Raw genomic sequence first — 16,528 nt, forward strand, 5'->3', positions numbered from 1 at the left:
ATGTTCAAGATGCACATAGTATCTTTTCTAGGCCTACATATTTATTCTTCTCACTGACCTTCTTGATGAAGTATCCATTGAAGTGAACATCACAGCTGGTCTTATGAGGGAGATTCATGGGCACTATGTTGGCCAGTCTCTGGGTTTCATGAATCACTGCATCTGTATATGGTAAGTTCTTCCTGTCGTCCACCACTGGCTGACGTCCAACGATCACCCGGTCAATCTCCTCATGAACTCGATCTGCATTATGGCATATTTTTGTGTTTTACGAATGAAATGAATTCAGCTGATGTAAAAAAAAAAAAAATCTTCACAAATAAACATCAGCTTGGGAACAAACACTTTAAATGATTGTGTTTTTACCCTGTATATGAGGGTATTTGGCCATGAGCATCAAACCCCAGCGCAGAGTCGTTCCTGTTGTGTCAGTACCAGCACCAAATAGATTTCCCACTGACACAAGAAGATTCTCCTGGTGAAAGTGTGTGTCCTTCTTGCTGGATTGCTGACAAGTACAAATCCACAAAGTCCAAATTTATACTTTTTATAAAATACTAAGGAAAACATATGACAAAGTTCTTCATTGATTATAATACATTCAAAATACATTAAAAACTAAATAAATTAGAAAACTGAAACATTGAAATTCATTTAGGTGTAGTTTAAGAACCAAAAGGATATTGAGATATATTCCCCCAGACCATTTCTGAACGTTTACCATGATACAACAAGAATTTAAAAAGTCAAGAGATACTAATAGAACTGCCAATCTGTAACACCTTACAATAAGGTGTCATTAGTTAGCATTAACATTAACTAACAGTGAGCAATACCTTTGTTACGCTAATTATTCATCTTTTTTAATGTTAGTTAATAACAATACAACTGTTAATTGTTAGTTCATGTTTAGTTCATGTTAACTTGGGTCTATTAAATAATATTAGCAGATATCTTTTAATTTTAACAAAGTGAATTAACAAAGTTATGGAAAATAACATCACATACAATTAATTAAATGCTTTAGAAGTATTTTTCATTGTTAGTTTATGATAAATAATGTAGTTAACTAATGAAAAAAAAAAAAAAAAAAAAATCTTATTGTAGTGTTCCCAAATATATTCATATTTCATTTTAATTTAATAACTAAGTTCAAGGGGGGGTGAAATTCTATTTCATGCATACTGAGTTTTTTACACTGTTAAAGAGTTGGATTCCCATGCTAAACATCGACAAAGTTTAAAAAATTAAGTTGTACGTTTGATGGAGTATTTCTGTACCAAAAATACTCCTTCCGGTTTGTCACAAGTTTCGGAAAGCTTTTTTCGAGCATGGGCCTGTGTGACGTCAGATGGGGCGGAATTTCCTTATATGGTCCTGGGATTCATAAATTTTGGGGCATCTCGCCCGGGGGGCGGGGTTACGTCCTGCGTCACATCTCTCATGCGGGTTCTCGTCGACCAGGGTCAGCGCGCACCATAGCGCACACAGGCAGGCACAGAACTAGCTAGCGAACCTAGGTCTTAAATCTAATAAGTTATGTTTTTTACAACACGTTTTTTGATGGAAAAGTGATGTTTAATTTCCATAGTCTTTGTTTAGTGAACGAAAGCGAAATCAGGAATTGCGGTCTTTCAGTTTGTTTATCGTTACCTAGCTACCAAGGGTTTAAGTTGTACAAGATGTGCTGTAGCCTTAATTACAATGGCCAAGTCGCGTTTCATATTAACAGATGAATAGGCTTGGCTCAGTTTATTAAATACATCCAACCTGAAATGTCTCTTACAAACTATGCTCACGGTAAGCCATCATACTCCTGACACCTGTAGGGAAAAGAGAGAGCTGTCATGACACCTGGCTTTGAACCCCCCAGACCTCCAGTTTGACCACAACGCTGAAGAACCAGACTCATTCACAGGGCAGTCACAAGACATAGTGAAGCAGAACCAGGGTGGCTGCGCACCATCACTCTTAAAACAATCAACAGACATACAAACAAGAGTTGCTTTGTAAATAGGTGTTTCTTTTTCTTTCTTTTTTTTGTTTCTTTCTTTTTTTGTTTCTTTCTTTTTTTGTGTGTGTTTATTTTGTATGATTACTTCACACATGTATTTGTACTCTGCTGACTACCCAGCCAGCACAGCCATGTGGGGCCCAAATGGGTTTGACCTGGGCTATCTAACTGGGACCCAGCCAGTTTTGTCCTCGGTTTCCATGTAGGCCCCACATGGGTTTGCCCAGATGAAATGAACACTGCTTAGTGTGCACAGTACAGGCTGTTTAATGTAACACTGAATCAGTGTTGGAGGTAATGAGATTATTAAGTGATTGAATAATGATTGTGCATCATTGATGAACACCTGCTGTTAACAAGCAGAATCACTGAAGCAAAGAGAAACACAATAACTACTTCCAGCCACAACCTTGGATGAAATCAACTGAAGATAAAATACATTACATCTCTCAAGATCTGATTAAACAGCTCCACAAACAGCATTACCAGCTTCACTTATTACTAACCAGACTGACTTTATTTCTGTCAGACGTCTACAGAAAAGTATTAAGAAGAGGTTTAGATGTTGATTACTTATTTGAAAGTAATAGTTTGATTTGATGTTACCACTGTGGCGATCCGTGTGTGCTTTAGTCAGGCTCTTGACTTTTTAACATTAGTTTTTCTCTGGCAGCTGTGTCTGTTTGTTATGGCGTGAACAGCAAGAGAAAATATAATCAGATGCTGTAAGCTGATTGATGATAAGAGTATAATAATCATCATGTAGTGGCTTAGCTCATTGATTATGTGTGAGGTTTATATGGATAGTATGTTATTCATTTTGTTTTATTGTTGTGATTCTACAGCAAGAGAATAATAGAATTTAATCAAAACGTCAAATGATTTTTAACACACCATTTACATATTTTGGGCTCCTGTGAGATTTATTCGCACACAGACATCAAGATTCAGCATATGAATCTCAACAATGGTGACATGCTTCATGGTGCAATGCATTCTGGGAGCTATGGATAAGTTTCGTATGATGCACTCAGAATGCATTGCACTATGAAGCATGTCACCATTGTTGAGATTCATATGCTGATTCTTGATGTCTGTGTGCAAGTAGATCTGTCAGTAGTCCAACATGTGTAAATTGGGTTTTAAAAATAATTTGATGTTCTGATTTAACTGTGCTAGATCTCTTGCTGTAGAATCAAAACAATAAAACAAAATGAATGACATACTACCCGTACAAACCTTACACAAAATATCAGCGAGTTAAGCTACCTCATGATGATTATACTCTTATCATCAATCAGCTTACAGCATCTGATTATATTTTCTCTTGCTGTTCTCGCCATAACAAACAGACACAGCTGCCAGAGAAAAACTAATGTTAAAAAGTCAACAGCCTGACTAAAGCACACACTGATCGCCACAATGGTAACATCAAATCAAACTATTACTTTCAAATAAGTAATCAACATCTAAACCTCTGTTAATTCTCACTAAGAACTTCTGTAGATGTCTGACAGAAATAAAGTCAGTCTGGTTACTAATAAGTGAAGCTGGTAATGCTGTGGAGCTGTTTAATCAGATCTTGAGAGATGTAATGTATTTTATCTTCAGTTGATTTCATCCAAGGCAGTGGCTGGAAGTAGTTCTTGTGTTTCTCTTTCATTCAGTGATTCTGCTTGTTAACAACAGGTGTTCATCAATAATGCACTATCATTATTCAATCACTTAATTATCTCATTACCTCCAACACTGATTAAGTGTTACATTAAACAGCCTGTAGTGTGCACACTAAGCAGTGTTCATTTCATCTGGGCAAACCCATGTGGGGCCTACATGGAAACCGAGGACAAAACTGGCTGGGTCCCAGTTAGATAGCCCAGGTCAAACCCATTTGGGCCCCACATGGCTGTGCTGGCTGGGTAATGCTGATCCATGTGTTGTTGGTAAGGGATTGGGGGTGGGGGGGTTAAGGGGAAATTTGACAAATGCTGTATATATTTCCCTATGTTGAAAACATTGCATTACAAAAAAAAAAAAAAAAAAAAAAAAACATACACACCATACACAAACAATTAACACACCATGCACACCATGAAATATATTTTTTAATTGACTTGATAACGGGTTAAGGTTAACAACCTTTTTTTTTACTGTGTATTTGTATTTGATTTAACTATTTCACTACCTGCATGAATGGGCTGTCCTGACTTATTGATTAATTTATTAATTAAATGTTCTATTTATTGTGTATTGACATGATTAAAATCTTGCATTAAGGCCTGTTTCTATTTCATAATTCCACCTGTTAGCAGTATTGAGTCTAATTAGTCGTTACTGCTTGAATCACCTAAAGAAGAAACATGAACTGGTTAACTGGAGTTTACTGGAAGTTTACTTTTCTTTTCTGCAATATAATAAGTAGGCCTAACTTTATCGAGGTAAAAGTTTCCCCGCTGTCACCAGACGTAGGTCTAGGAGTGGAGAGAAGAGTGACAAAATCACGGTAGGACTGTGCAAACAAAGTAGGCTATCTGTCTAGCATTGCCATGTCAGTGTACTGATTCATTGTCCCTTCATAGTTTGTAAGAGACATTTCAGGTTGGATGTATTTAATAAACTGAGCGAAGCCTATTCATCTGTTAATATGAAACACGACTTGGCCATTGTAATTAAGGCTACAGCACATCTTGTACAACTTAAACCCTTGGTAGCTAGGTAACGATAAACAAACTGAAAGACCGCAATTCCTGATTTCGCTTTCGTTCACTAAACAAAGACTATGGAAATTAAACATCACTTTTCCATCAAAAAACGTGTTGTAAAAAACATAACTTATTAGATTTAAGACCTAGGTTCGCTAGCTAGTTCTGTGCCTGCCTGTGTGCGCTATGGTGCGCGCTGACCCTGGTCGACGAGAACCCGCATGAGAGATGTGACGCAGGACGTAATCCCGCCCCCCGGGCGAGATGCCCCAAAATTTATGAATCCCATATGGTCCTAACGCCGCCTTCACACTGGCAGTTGAAATCAGCTCCGATACGGCTACAAAACGACCGGAAGTCATTCATTTCCTATGGAGATTCGCAGACCGCATGCGAATGGGTCCGAAGCGGGTCCGAACGAGTGCGGTGCGAAAAAAATCATGTCCGTTGGTCATCCGGATGCGTTCAAAAAATTTAACTCTTGCGAAAGGCTACGGACGGTTCCTATCCGACAATTACAGCGGAAGTTAGCGTTGCTATGGTACTGATAAACAAACCTGAATTCTTAACTTTTAATAAAATAAATAATGATTTTATAACGATAAGTTGTCATGTCATTTTTTTATTTTCATGATTTTCTAACGTTATTAGGGCAGTTAATACAATTAAAAGCCCTATACCACTATATCACATTTAGCTAACGTCCTGGGGAACTTTCTTCCACGCAGCAGCCTGTCTCTTATCCCCTCAACAGAGAGATCATACAGAATTGTACATTCTGACACTGACAAAATCAACCGTTAATCTCTCCGCCATTTTTGGTCTACTCGCTTCCGACGCTTTTCAACGGTGTAGTACGACGTCCGCTGGGGGCGTATTGCGTATTACGGAGCTGGTTTCAACTGCCAGTGTGAAGGCGGCGTATAAGGGCTCTTCTCCCGGAAGGGCGCGCGCGCACCCGTAGACCAGAGCGAGAGAGAGCGAAAGCAGTACACCATCAAAGCGCTGTGCTCGCTGCACTCACAGGACTTTGTTTGTTCCCTGCATTTCGACGATGATTGTTTTATAAACAACAAGGCCCAGTTCGACGCCGGATTTAGCAGTCCCAACGATAAAGGTTCACGGTCGTGCGTTGGAACCGCAGGCGGTGAGTAAAACTCATAGACAAACTGCTTCAAATGTCTGTGTGTTGTCAGCTATCGGCGCGTAAGCCACGCCCACACGGCACGCCTCCAGCCGCTCGTTTTTTTCCGGAAAGACTCGGTACAGCCTATCTTTCTTTTATAAATATAATAAAACTAAAGACTTTTTGGAGATATGAAGGATGCAGTACTACTCTATAGGTACTCAAGATTAACATGAGATTGACTGAAACTGAGTGTTTCACCCCCCCTTTCAATCATTATTTTTTAATTAGTTTTATAAACTATAATTAGTTTTATAGTTTATTTTTAAATTAGTTTTATAAACAAGCTGATGATTACTTTTTAGTTCCTGCTTTATTTCTATGGAACAAGGTGATTACTGTACCTCTTCGCTCTGTTTGCGGATGAGAAAGGAGTCGACAAACCCTCTGCTGTCGTGTGGATTCAGAGTCTCCAGCAGTCCAGTGATCAACCTCGTCATTTCTGCTCTAGTTTTCAACACATTTCTTACAATAATCCTTTTGCTTTTGAGGAATGGACCCAACCACGGAAATATATTATAAAGCTACAAGTACACACAGAGAAAAAAAAAAAAATGCATGTATTAATTAGTTTTTTTTTTAAATAAGTCACCAAAAACATACAGTAAAACATACTTCCATACCATTATAGAAGCCGATCCACTAACTCGAACATTTTCATTTGCCCTGTTGACCATTTCTGTGAATTGAGGGTCTGTGTATTCGAATCTGCTGCCGTACACAATAGATGAGATGATGTTTGACACAGCGTAGTTCACAGGCTGTGTTGTGTTGAAGGGTTTCCCTGTGAAGAGCAAACAAATGTCTCTCAATGGATCCTTTAAACTAAAAGCATGATTGCAGATGTCCATAAATGTGTTTCAGCTTGTACCTTCAAACTTATCAAACTCTCCTTTCAGATACTGAATTTCCTCTATGATTTTCTCTTCACTTCCTCTCTTGCCCATCCCGAAGTCCCGCAGGTTGCTGAGAGCGAAGCGTCGCATCTCTCTCCAGTTCTCTCCATTGGAAAAGATGATTCCTGATCAACACAGAAAGAACCAACTGTTCACAAGTCTAGAAATTAGAAAGTTTGGGAAATTCCCAATCAGACATTTTCTTAATGCATTTGGCTGCACTAAACTCCAATGGCAGTAGAGTAACAATAAGCAGAATATAGCTGCAAAGAGGCAATTATCAGGGCCAAGCACAATGAACACAGTAAGTCATGACAACATGGCTGGGAGCATCAGACCAACTGCAACAATGAGCAATTAAAGACATATTAAGACCATTTTAGGCAAAATGGCTGAAAAATCACAAGTAAAATCATTTGATTTAATGGTTTATCTCTTTTGACCAATAGGTGGTGCTGTGACTAAATTATTGTGGTGTGGTCAGAATAAGGTGGCAATAACACATGCAAAGGTTGGTGTCAAAATGCCAAAGCATTGCAGAGATACAGTCGTTTTGTCGTTTTGAGTAATTTTGGCATCATGCCATCAAATTTGTTGATGCGTTATATGAAAACGGTTTTGTCTATCGACACAAAATCCATAGCTTTTTGTTGGCACAATCTGAAGATCTGAATGTAGAGGAAATCAGAAAAACTGTCTAAGAAGAGTTTGAAAAAGTAGGTTTTGAAAAAGAAAAAATCTAAATGGCAGACAGGAAGTTTGGCCAAATATGGCCAAAGTGGTATTTATGTTCCCGGCATGACCCACGGAATCATTGGGTCTGAATTCATTACAATGGGCTAATGCAATCAAAAGTTATTAGCATTTTTTGGAATACCGTAAAACCTCAAATAATAGCCGAGTCCCAAATAGACGCCTGTCTCTTTTACACGCCTGGTGTGGCTACAGGTTTGGATAAATAAATGCCGGTCTCAAATAGAAGCCCGGTCTGTTTTTTAGTTTCGGGTTGTATTTAATCTTCTAAAAGTATAGTTGGCTAATTCTGACATTAACTGATCTGTTAAACACAAACACAGATTTGGTAACCTCCTACTGTCATGCTATCCGTCTATCAGCCTATGCTATTTGGATCTTTATCTCTAGGCCTACACTCAATGAACAACATCTCAACACTAAATCTTTTTAGGTATTAATATATCTCAACACTAAATTAAAGGCCTGTCTCATATAGGAGCCTGTCTCAAATACAAGCCGGTTCAGTTCGGCAATTTGGGAAAATAAAAGCCCGGGCTATTATTTGCAGTTTTACGGTATGCTGGGAAAATTGGGATTCATGCTACACCTAATCTAAAGAGATTTTTGGCCAAAGAGGTCAGAAGTTATAAGCAAAAATAGCAATTTTTTATATCGACTTCATATTTACATATCTACTTTCATACCACTAGGAGGCACTGCGCCAAAATTGTGCCAAATATTTTCATGACGTCATAGAGATCAAATCGTCTTGGGCCAAGGAATCAGAAGAAAAAATATATATTTTGTTTCTAGCCCTTATGGTTCAAATGTTATTAACATAAACATGAGTGCAAATTTGGACAGTTGGTGGCGCAAGAGGGATTGAGTTTGAGACACCAAACTTGCTATGGTGACAGTTCAGACTGTCCTCTATTTGTGTGCCAAATTTCATAACTTTTTCATGCAGTTACTTTGAGCGATTATCTCCGCCAGAAAATTATACCAAGAGGTCTACACTGTTAACCCTTGCTGTAAAATTCTGACAATATTATACCATTTTCCATTAAAACAGTAATATACCGTAGAAAATAAAAGTAGCCTACAGGAATATACTGTGAATTAACAGTGCTCAAAGTCGACACTCAGAGGCTGTTTTCCCAATCACACCCTATACCCTCATTCACTATTCTCTACATTAGTTCACTAATATAGTCCACTTGAATGAAAAGAAGTGAGTGAATTGAGAAACTGATGAACACTGATAAGCAGAATCACTGAAGGACAGAGAAAAAAGAACAGAAAAAAGAGAAACACAAAAACTACAACTGACTTCCAGCCACACTGAGTGTGAAACCAGTTTACAAACCAGTTTACGATTATTTCTTTCATACATGTACAAAAGTTCTTGTTGAGAATTAACAGAGATTTAGTTATTAATAAAATTTGTTGTCACCATGATTGAGATCAGTATTTGCTTTAGTTGGTCTCTTGTCCCTGGACTTCTTACCATTCATCTCCCTCTGACTGCTGTAACGGTGAGTTTATAAAACACATTTGTTATGGCACGAAAAAGTCAAGAGGAAGATGATCAGGTGTTTTTATTTTTTTTTGTGATGATGTCACAATCATCCTGGACATGCCTGATTTTCAGATTTTTCCTGTATATAGTCATTGAAATTATAGTTATCTCATATTTAGCATATATCTGTGAATCTACAAAATGAAATCAATATTTCTGTAATCAGGTCTTCTGAAGAATATTGTAATCATATAGTGCATTCAATTTTATTTTACTCCTGCTTGACTGAGACCCACACAGATATCAACAATCAGCGTATGAATCTCAACAATGGTGAAAAGTTTCATGTCGCAATGCATGCTGGGTTCCAGGATAATATAAAACTCCCAGCATGCACTGCTGCATGAATAATAATAATAATAATAATAATAAAGAAATATTGCCACCATTGTTGAGATTCATGTGCTAAATTGTGATATCTCAGTGTTTCTAAAACACAGTGTAGCTCTGTTTCTCTGGCTATGCATCATGTGTTAAAAAAAAGAGTCATTGTATCTTATTGCTGCGTTTTCACAGTGGTGGTAATGCAACACTTTTGATTGAGGATTAAACTCTGAATAAGTGAGAATGAATTCCTTAGTGAATGAACAGGCAATATGATGATTTTGTCATCATAATCATTATAACTGCAGTCATTCATAAACTGTGTGTGCGCAAGTGTGACTTGTAAAAACACAGCTCAAGCAGCAAAAAAAAAACTAACGTTTTAGCATCAGCATCCCAACTAAAGCAAGCACTGATCTCTATAACGGTAACTTCAAACCAAACATTTTCAATTAAACATCTCAATAACAACTTCTGTATGACAGAAATAAAGTCATACTGGTTAATAAAAAGTGTAATAATGTGTAATGGCTGGAAGTCAGTCGTAGTTATTGTGTTCCTCTATTTTCTGTTCTTGTGTTTCTCTTTTCTTCAGTGATTCTGCTTACAATCACTTACATATTCCCTTAATTATCTCACTGCATCGCTACTTTTTACTCGTAGTGTGGATTTCCCTGAGGGGTTGAAAGGGTTAACTGTGTAAGATAAAAAAGACACACCCACAAAATGTATTTTAACAGTAATAAACTGTAAGTTATAAAACGTACTCGGTTACTAACGTAACCTCGGTTCTCTCTAGAAGAGGGAACGAGTACTGCGTTCGTAGAACGCTGCGGGAAAAGTCTCTTTTCACGAAATACTGAAGCAAAATTATCCTTAATTTTCATATTTGTAAAACGCATTGCGGCAGTGCACAGCCATGGCGAGACGGCTCGCTCACTCATTGGCTGTTCTGCGGCAACTGCATGAGCCTATCGAGCGAGGGCTGATGCAACATCAGACCAATGAGAGTGCTTCGCGCGCTCCTCGTCACATCCCGCCGAAACGGGTGTGGCCATCCCCTATAAAAGGAGCTCGAGTAGGCTGATTCAACTGGTTTTCATCGCCGAAGCGAACCAGAGCGAACCGCGCGCACGGCAGGGAACGCAGTACTCGTTCCCTCTTCTAGAGAGAACCGAGGTTACGTTAGTAACCGAGTACGTTCTCTTACGAGAGTTCTCTCGTACTGCGTTCGTAGAACGCTGCGGGAACCACTTGTAAGACGCCGTGCGTGCTGGGATGAGAAAACACCGACCACTGGAAGCTAGTCCAGGTATACAGTGCATAATCACCCGGTAGACTTCGGAGAGTCTGGAGGGAGGGAGGGAGGGAGGGAGGGAGGGAGGGAGGGAGGGAGGGGGGGGGGGAGGGGGGGGGGGGGGGGGGGGACAACCACCCTCAGATAGCTGCGTCCTAAGACGCGATATAACATCACATAGGCAGGGGGAGGCCTGGCTAATGTGGGAAATGTGGGTCTTACGTAATTTCGCCCAAATGGATGCGCCCTTAAGCGCGATACAGCGTCACATAGGCAGGGAGAGCCTGGCTGATGTGGGAAATGTGGGACTTACACACTTTCGCCCAAATAGGTGCGTTCTAGACGCGATATAACATCACATAGGCAGGAGGGAGCCTGGCTAATGTGGGAAAAACATGGGTCTTACACAATTCTGCCCAGAAAACTTCGGCGGCGCTGTGCGTCTACGATATCAGTGCCGTGTTTAGACAGCTGACTCGAATACACCGAAAATACTTGGCTTGCAAGTGCGGTGAAGTCTTCGGTGGCGCTGTGCGCCTGCGAAATCAGTGTCCTGGTTAGACAGCTGATTCGGCTAAACCGAAAACAACCTGGCCTGCAGGGCGGGAACTTCTAGGTTGTAGAACCTTATGAATGTAGACGGCGAGGCCCAGCCCGCCGCCGTACATATTTCCTGTAAGGAAATCCCGCTAGACCAGGCCCACGATGAGGCAACGCCTCTCGTGGAATGCGCTCTAATGCCCAAGGGGCACTGAAGGCCCTTGGTGGTATAAGCCATTGTTATGGCGTCAACCACCCACCTGGACAGGCTCTGTTTCGAAACAGCCGTTCCCTTGGAACGTCCACTGAACGAGACAAAGAGCTGCTCCGTCTGTCTGAAGGCAGCGGAGCGGGACACATAAGCTCTTAAAGCCCTAACGGGGCAAAGACAGCTCGAGTCCCCTTCCTCGTTTGATCCCGGCAGGGCAGACAGGGAAATAACCTGAGCCCTAAACGGAGTGTTGAGGGATTTCGGCACGTAGCCGTGCCTAGGTTTGAGTATGACTTTGGAGTCATTGGGCCCAAACTCCAAGCACGTTGGACTCACAGAGAGCGCGTGCAGATCGCCTATGCGCTTCACCGAAGCGAGGGCCATCAAAAACACCGTTTTGAAAGACAGATGTTTGAGGCTGACAGATTGGATAGGCTCAAAGGGGGGACCTTTCATGGCTGCCAAGACCGTAGAAAGGTCCCACACCGGGACTGAGGGAGGTCTGGGGGGATTCAGCCTCCTAGCTCCCCTGAGGAAGCGGATGACTAAATCGTTCCTTCCCAGTGACTGGCCTGGCGTTGCTGTCGAGCACGCTGCGATAGCCGCCACATAGACTTTGAGCGTGGAAGGGGATCTGCCCTTGTCCAACAGCTCTTGTAGGAAGGAGAGAACCTCCGTCACCTCACAATCGAGGGGTGACAGGCCCCGAGCTGTACACCAGCTGGAGAAAACCGACCACTTCGAGGCATAAAGCCGCCTGGTGGAAGGCGCTCTAGCCTGAGTGATGGTGTTCAGCACTCCATCCGTGAGACTAACGGGTAACCGTTGAGCGTCCACGCATGAAGGGACCACAGCTCTGGGTGTGGGTGCCAAATCGAGCCCCTGGCCTGCGAGAGGAGATCTCTCCTCAATGGCACTGGCCATGGAGCGGAGTCTGCTAACTGCATCAGGACTGGAAACCAGGCTTGGTTGTCCCAGAACGGTGCTATAAGCAGTACTGGGCATTTCACTTCCCTGACTCGCTCCAGCACCTGAGGTAGGAGGGAGACTGGGGGAAACGCGTATAGCGGGCAGTGCGGCCACTTGTGGGACAGTGCGCTGTCGTTCTTCGAAAAGAACACGGGGCAATGAGCGTTTTCTGGGGACGCGAATAGGTCCACCTCCGCCCTGCCGAATCTCTGCCACAACAGCCGGACTGTTTGTGGGTGTAGAGACCATTCGCCCGTGGGAACGTTGTTCCTGGACAGCCTGTCTGGACCCAGGTTGAGTGTCCCGGGCACATGCACCGCTCTCAGCGAGCGCAGGTTGCGCTGAGCCCATATTAGGAGGCGCTCGGCCAGCCTGAAAAGGGAACTGGATCCGAGACCGCCCTGGCGATTTATGTAGGACACCACGGCCGTGTTGTCCGAGCGGACTACGACGTGTTGGTCCTTGATGTGGGGACAAAAGCGCGTCAGCGCGTTGTGAACTGCTAGCATTTCCAGGCAGTTGATATGCTGGAGCTTTTCTCGTTCTGACCAAAGGCCAAAGAACGGCCTGCCCTCGAGCAGCGCTCCCCATCCCGAGGTGGATGCGTCCGTAGACACCACTTTCACTCTCGAGGAAGTCCCCAGGCTTACACCTGAACGGTACCAATCGCCCGCCGCCCATGGTCTCAGGGCTGCTGCGCAGTCTTGATCGACTTTGAGGCGCAATCGGCTGAGTGCCCACGCTCCGCGTGGCACTCGCGCTTTCAACCAGAACTGCAGAGGGCGCATGCGAAGCAGGCCCAGCTGGAGAACTGATGATGCTGAGGCCATGAGGCCCAGCATCCTCTGAAAACGTTTGAGCGGGATAATCGCTCCGCAGCGGAAGGACCTCGCTGCGTGCTGTATGCGCAGCGCGCGCTGTTGCGACAGCTGCGCCGTCATAGAACGAGAGTCCAGAACGATGCCCAGAAACGATATAGTTTGGCTGGGGTTCAGGGAGCTCTTCGTCCAATTGATCATGATACCAAGATTCTCGAGGTGATCGAGTAACATGGTTCTGTGCTCCACGAGCTGAGATCGTGATTGAGCTATGATCAGCCAGTCGTCCAAATAGTTCAGCACTCGCATGCCCCTGAGTCTGAGGGGAGCGAGCGCTGCGTCCATGCACTTCGTAAATGTACGGGGTGCCAGGGACAAGCCGAATGGCAGGACTGTATACTGGTATGCCCGACCCTCGAAGGCGAATCTCAAGAATCGCCTGTGGCGTGACGCTATCTGTATTTGAAAATACGCGTCCTTTAGATCTATCGACATAAACCAGTCTTCTCGGCGAATGTGCGCGAGGATTTTGCTGGTCGTGAGCATTTTGAAACTGCGTTTCACTAAAGCTCTGTTTAGTCGTCTTAGATCTAGTATGGGTCTGATACCACCGTCCTTTTTGGGGACTAGGAAGTATCTGCTGTATAGCCCCCCTTCGCTTTGAGCTTGGGATACATGTTGTATCGCCCCTTTGCTCAACAGTTTTGATATTTCGGCGCGAAGTAGGTGTGCTACTTCTGAATTCACCGTAGTTTCGACGCGCGCTGTGAAGCGTGGAGGGCGTCGACAAAACTGTAGCGAGAAGCCTCTCTTTATAATGTCTAGCACCCAGTCCGAAACCCCTGGAAGCGCGGCCCATGCGTCTGCATGGCCGGCTAGGGGTTGGATGCGAAGCGCGCTCTGTTCGCTGTGCGACGGCGGCGCTTCGGGGTGCGCTAGCATAGGCGTTACGCCTGAGACATTTGAGGCGGGGAGCGCGCGTAATACAGCGGGCAAAACGCTCATCCTCGACCGCGCTACAGTGTTTATCTGAGCGGGGGAGGTCTGAGAAGGTCTCATGCAGCCTACAAGTGAACGTGGGCGGGGACCGGGCACGTTTACTGCTTTGGCCGCGCTGTCTGCTTGAACAGAGCGGGCGCGCACAGGTCCCGTTTTTACAGGGAGCCTGTGGCTTGCCAGACATAGTGTTTGTGGGCACTGGGAAGTGGGCACTTTGACTATGTTTGGGGCGCGATCGAACTGCGTCGATCTTATGAGTACGGGCCCTGTGTGCAGGGCTGTGCTTGTGTGTAGAGATGGGCACAGAGAAGTGGGCATCAACACTACATTTATAGCACCATCGGCCATGGCCGGGACACCAGAAAATACACTCTTTTCGGGATTTATCTGGGTAGCCGTAAAAACGGCTTTTGTGTGCAGGCAAGCGGGCAGCTGTGCGGGCTTGTGCTCTGCTGAGAACGCTGAAGCAGTCGCAATTCCTGGGACTGAGACAGCGGTGCGCTTTGGTGAGGGCCCGGTCGCAACGGGGCTTACACACCTGCGCTTTCCTAGGCGTGCTAGGATTTCTTTGGGGCTTCCGGCTTCAACACAACCCTTGGTCGCGGCCCGCGGTGAGTGGGGCGGCGGCTAGTAGAGCGAGAGCGAGGGCGTGAGCTGCGCTGCTGTCGCTGTGAGGGGGCGGCCGAAGGCGGGGGCTGAGGCTGTGAGCTCCGAGGGGCCTGTTTCTCACGGCCCGCTGCAGAACTGGGGCGCTTCGGCAGGAAGTGCTTGAACGCCTGTGACGCTTTTTGGGCTTCGGAAAATCTCTCCACGAGCTCGGAGAGAGAAGATCCAAAAAGGCCAGCGGAGGATAGCGGGGCGTCGAGGAACGCGTTGCGCTCTGCATCAGCCATCTCCGTGAGCGTCAGCCACAAATGCCTCTCGGCTACGGTAGCGGAAGCCATACAGCGTCCCATGGCTTGTGCTGCAGCCTTGGTAGCGCGGAGGGAAAGATCCGACGCGCTTCTCAGGTCCGCGATGCAGATAGCTTCAGGTCCTATCTCGTCCAGTTTGCGGAGGAGATCGCCTTGGAAAACCTGAAGCGTGGCCATGGTGTGGAGAGCCGATGCCGCCTGCCCAGCGGCGGAGAAGATCCGCGCGAGCATCGACGACGTCATGCGGCAGGCTTTTGACGGCAGCGCAGGCTTAGTCCGCCGTCCAGCAGAGGGCGGGCAAAGGTGGGCTGCTATCGCCTGTTCCACCGGCGGCAGAGTGAGGTAGCCTCGGTCCTGAGCATTATCCAGGGAGGAAAATGCTGGGGATACAGACGAACGTGTTCGTGCAGAAAAGGGAGCGTTCCAGGCCTTCGCCACTTCTTCATGAAGCTCAGGAAGAAACGGAGCGGGCTTAGACACAGGAGAAGTGCGCTCACCAGGGAGGAAGCTACCATCAAGCCGGGTGCGCGAGGGGAGTTCCGGTGCAGACCACTCGAGGCCGAGGCTCGCCGCGGCCAACGCGAGTACTCGCATGAGCTCCCTCTCGATGCTAGCTCTAGCCGACGGCTTTCGGGCAGGAGGCGTGAGATCCGCAGAGCTCGCCCAGTCTTCACTGCCTGAAGCTAGCAGAGAGCAGGAATCCTTTTCGACCGACTCGACTTCAGAAACAACTTCCTCAGATGAAGCGGCGGCAGACTGCGGGCGCTGAGCATCAGGAAGTGCTTCGGGGGAAGCCGGTGAAGCTGGCGGGCGAGCCGGCGAGCTTTGTCGGGAAGAGGTGGGTTCCGGGGCCCGCTGCGAGCGGCGCTTCTTACGGCGCGGCACCGCGGCGGGGGGCGCAGGCTCGGAGAACTGTGCCAGGCGAGTCCGCAGAGTCACCATCGGCAAAAACTCGCAGTGAGGGCAGCCGCCGTCAGCGAGCGCGAGCGCTGCGTGATCTTCGCCCAGACAGGAGACGCAAATAACATGGCGGTCTCCCTCGGTGAGCGGGGCTCGGCACGAGCCACAGGATGGCATCTTGAAAAAGACGCGGCTCTTTTAGGGGTGAGTGTTCGGGGAACACTGCACACACACACACAGAACAGAGCAGATAAAGGATATGAAGCGCCGGAAAGCGCAGCAGGTACGGCAGTAGAAGGCGGCGAAGGCCAGCGGCTTCAAGGGCTCGTCCCGCTGAAAAGCTTGCCTCGACGACGCTTGCTTCTCCGTGATCCAGCGATGCGTGAGCTTCGCTGAAGAGATGAAAATCAGTTGAATCAGCCTACTCGAGCTCCTTTTATAGGG

The 16,528-nt window shown here is 45.3% G+C and overlaps 1 protein-coding gene across 2 annotated transcripts in view; it reads right to left on the reverse strand.

Annotated features, from left to right (window-relative positions):
- LOC311095299 (cytochrome P450 2K1-like) overlaps positions 1-16,528 on the reverse strand; it is a 66,496-nt gene that overhangs the window by 44,411 nt on the left and 5,557 nt on the right. For both annotated transcript variants that reach the window (XR_014608813.1, XM_084133767.1), the window contains exons 3-7: positions 6,774-6,923; positions 6,526-6,686; positions 6,247-6,426; positions 367-508; positions 59-243 (exon numbers count right to left, since the gene is read on the reverse strand). Coding sequence is in view for 1 of the 2 variants with exons in the window: in XM_084133767.1 (XP_083989893.1) it covers positions 59-243; positions 367-508; positions 6,247-6,426; positions 6,526-6,686; positions 6,774-6,923 (818 nt within the window). In the remaining variant the exon portion in view is untranslated. The remainder of the gene's footprint in view (positions 1-58; positions 244-366; positions 509-6,246; positions 6,427-6,525; positions 6,687-6,773; positions 6,924-16,528) is intronic.

The sequence above is a fragment of the Abramis brama genome (genome assembly GCF_963993115.1).
Source record: "Abramis brama genome assembly, chromosome: 1".
Lineage (NCBI taxonomy): Eukaryota > Metazoa > Chordata > Actinopteri > Cypriniformes > Leuciscidae > Abramis > Abramis brama.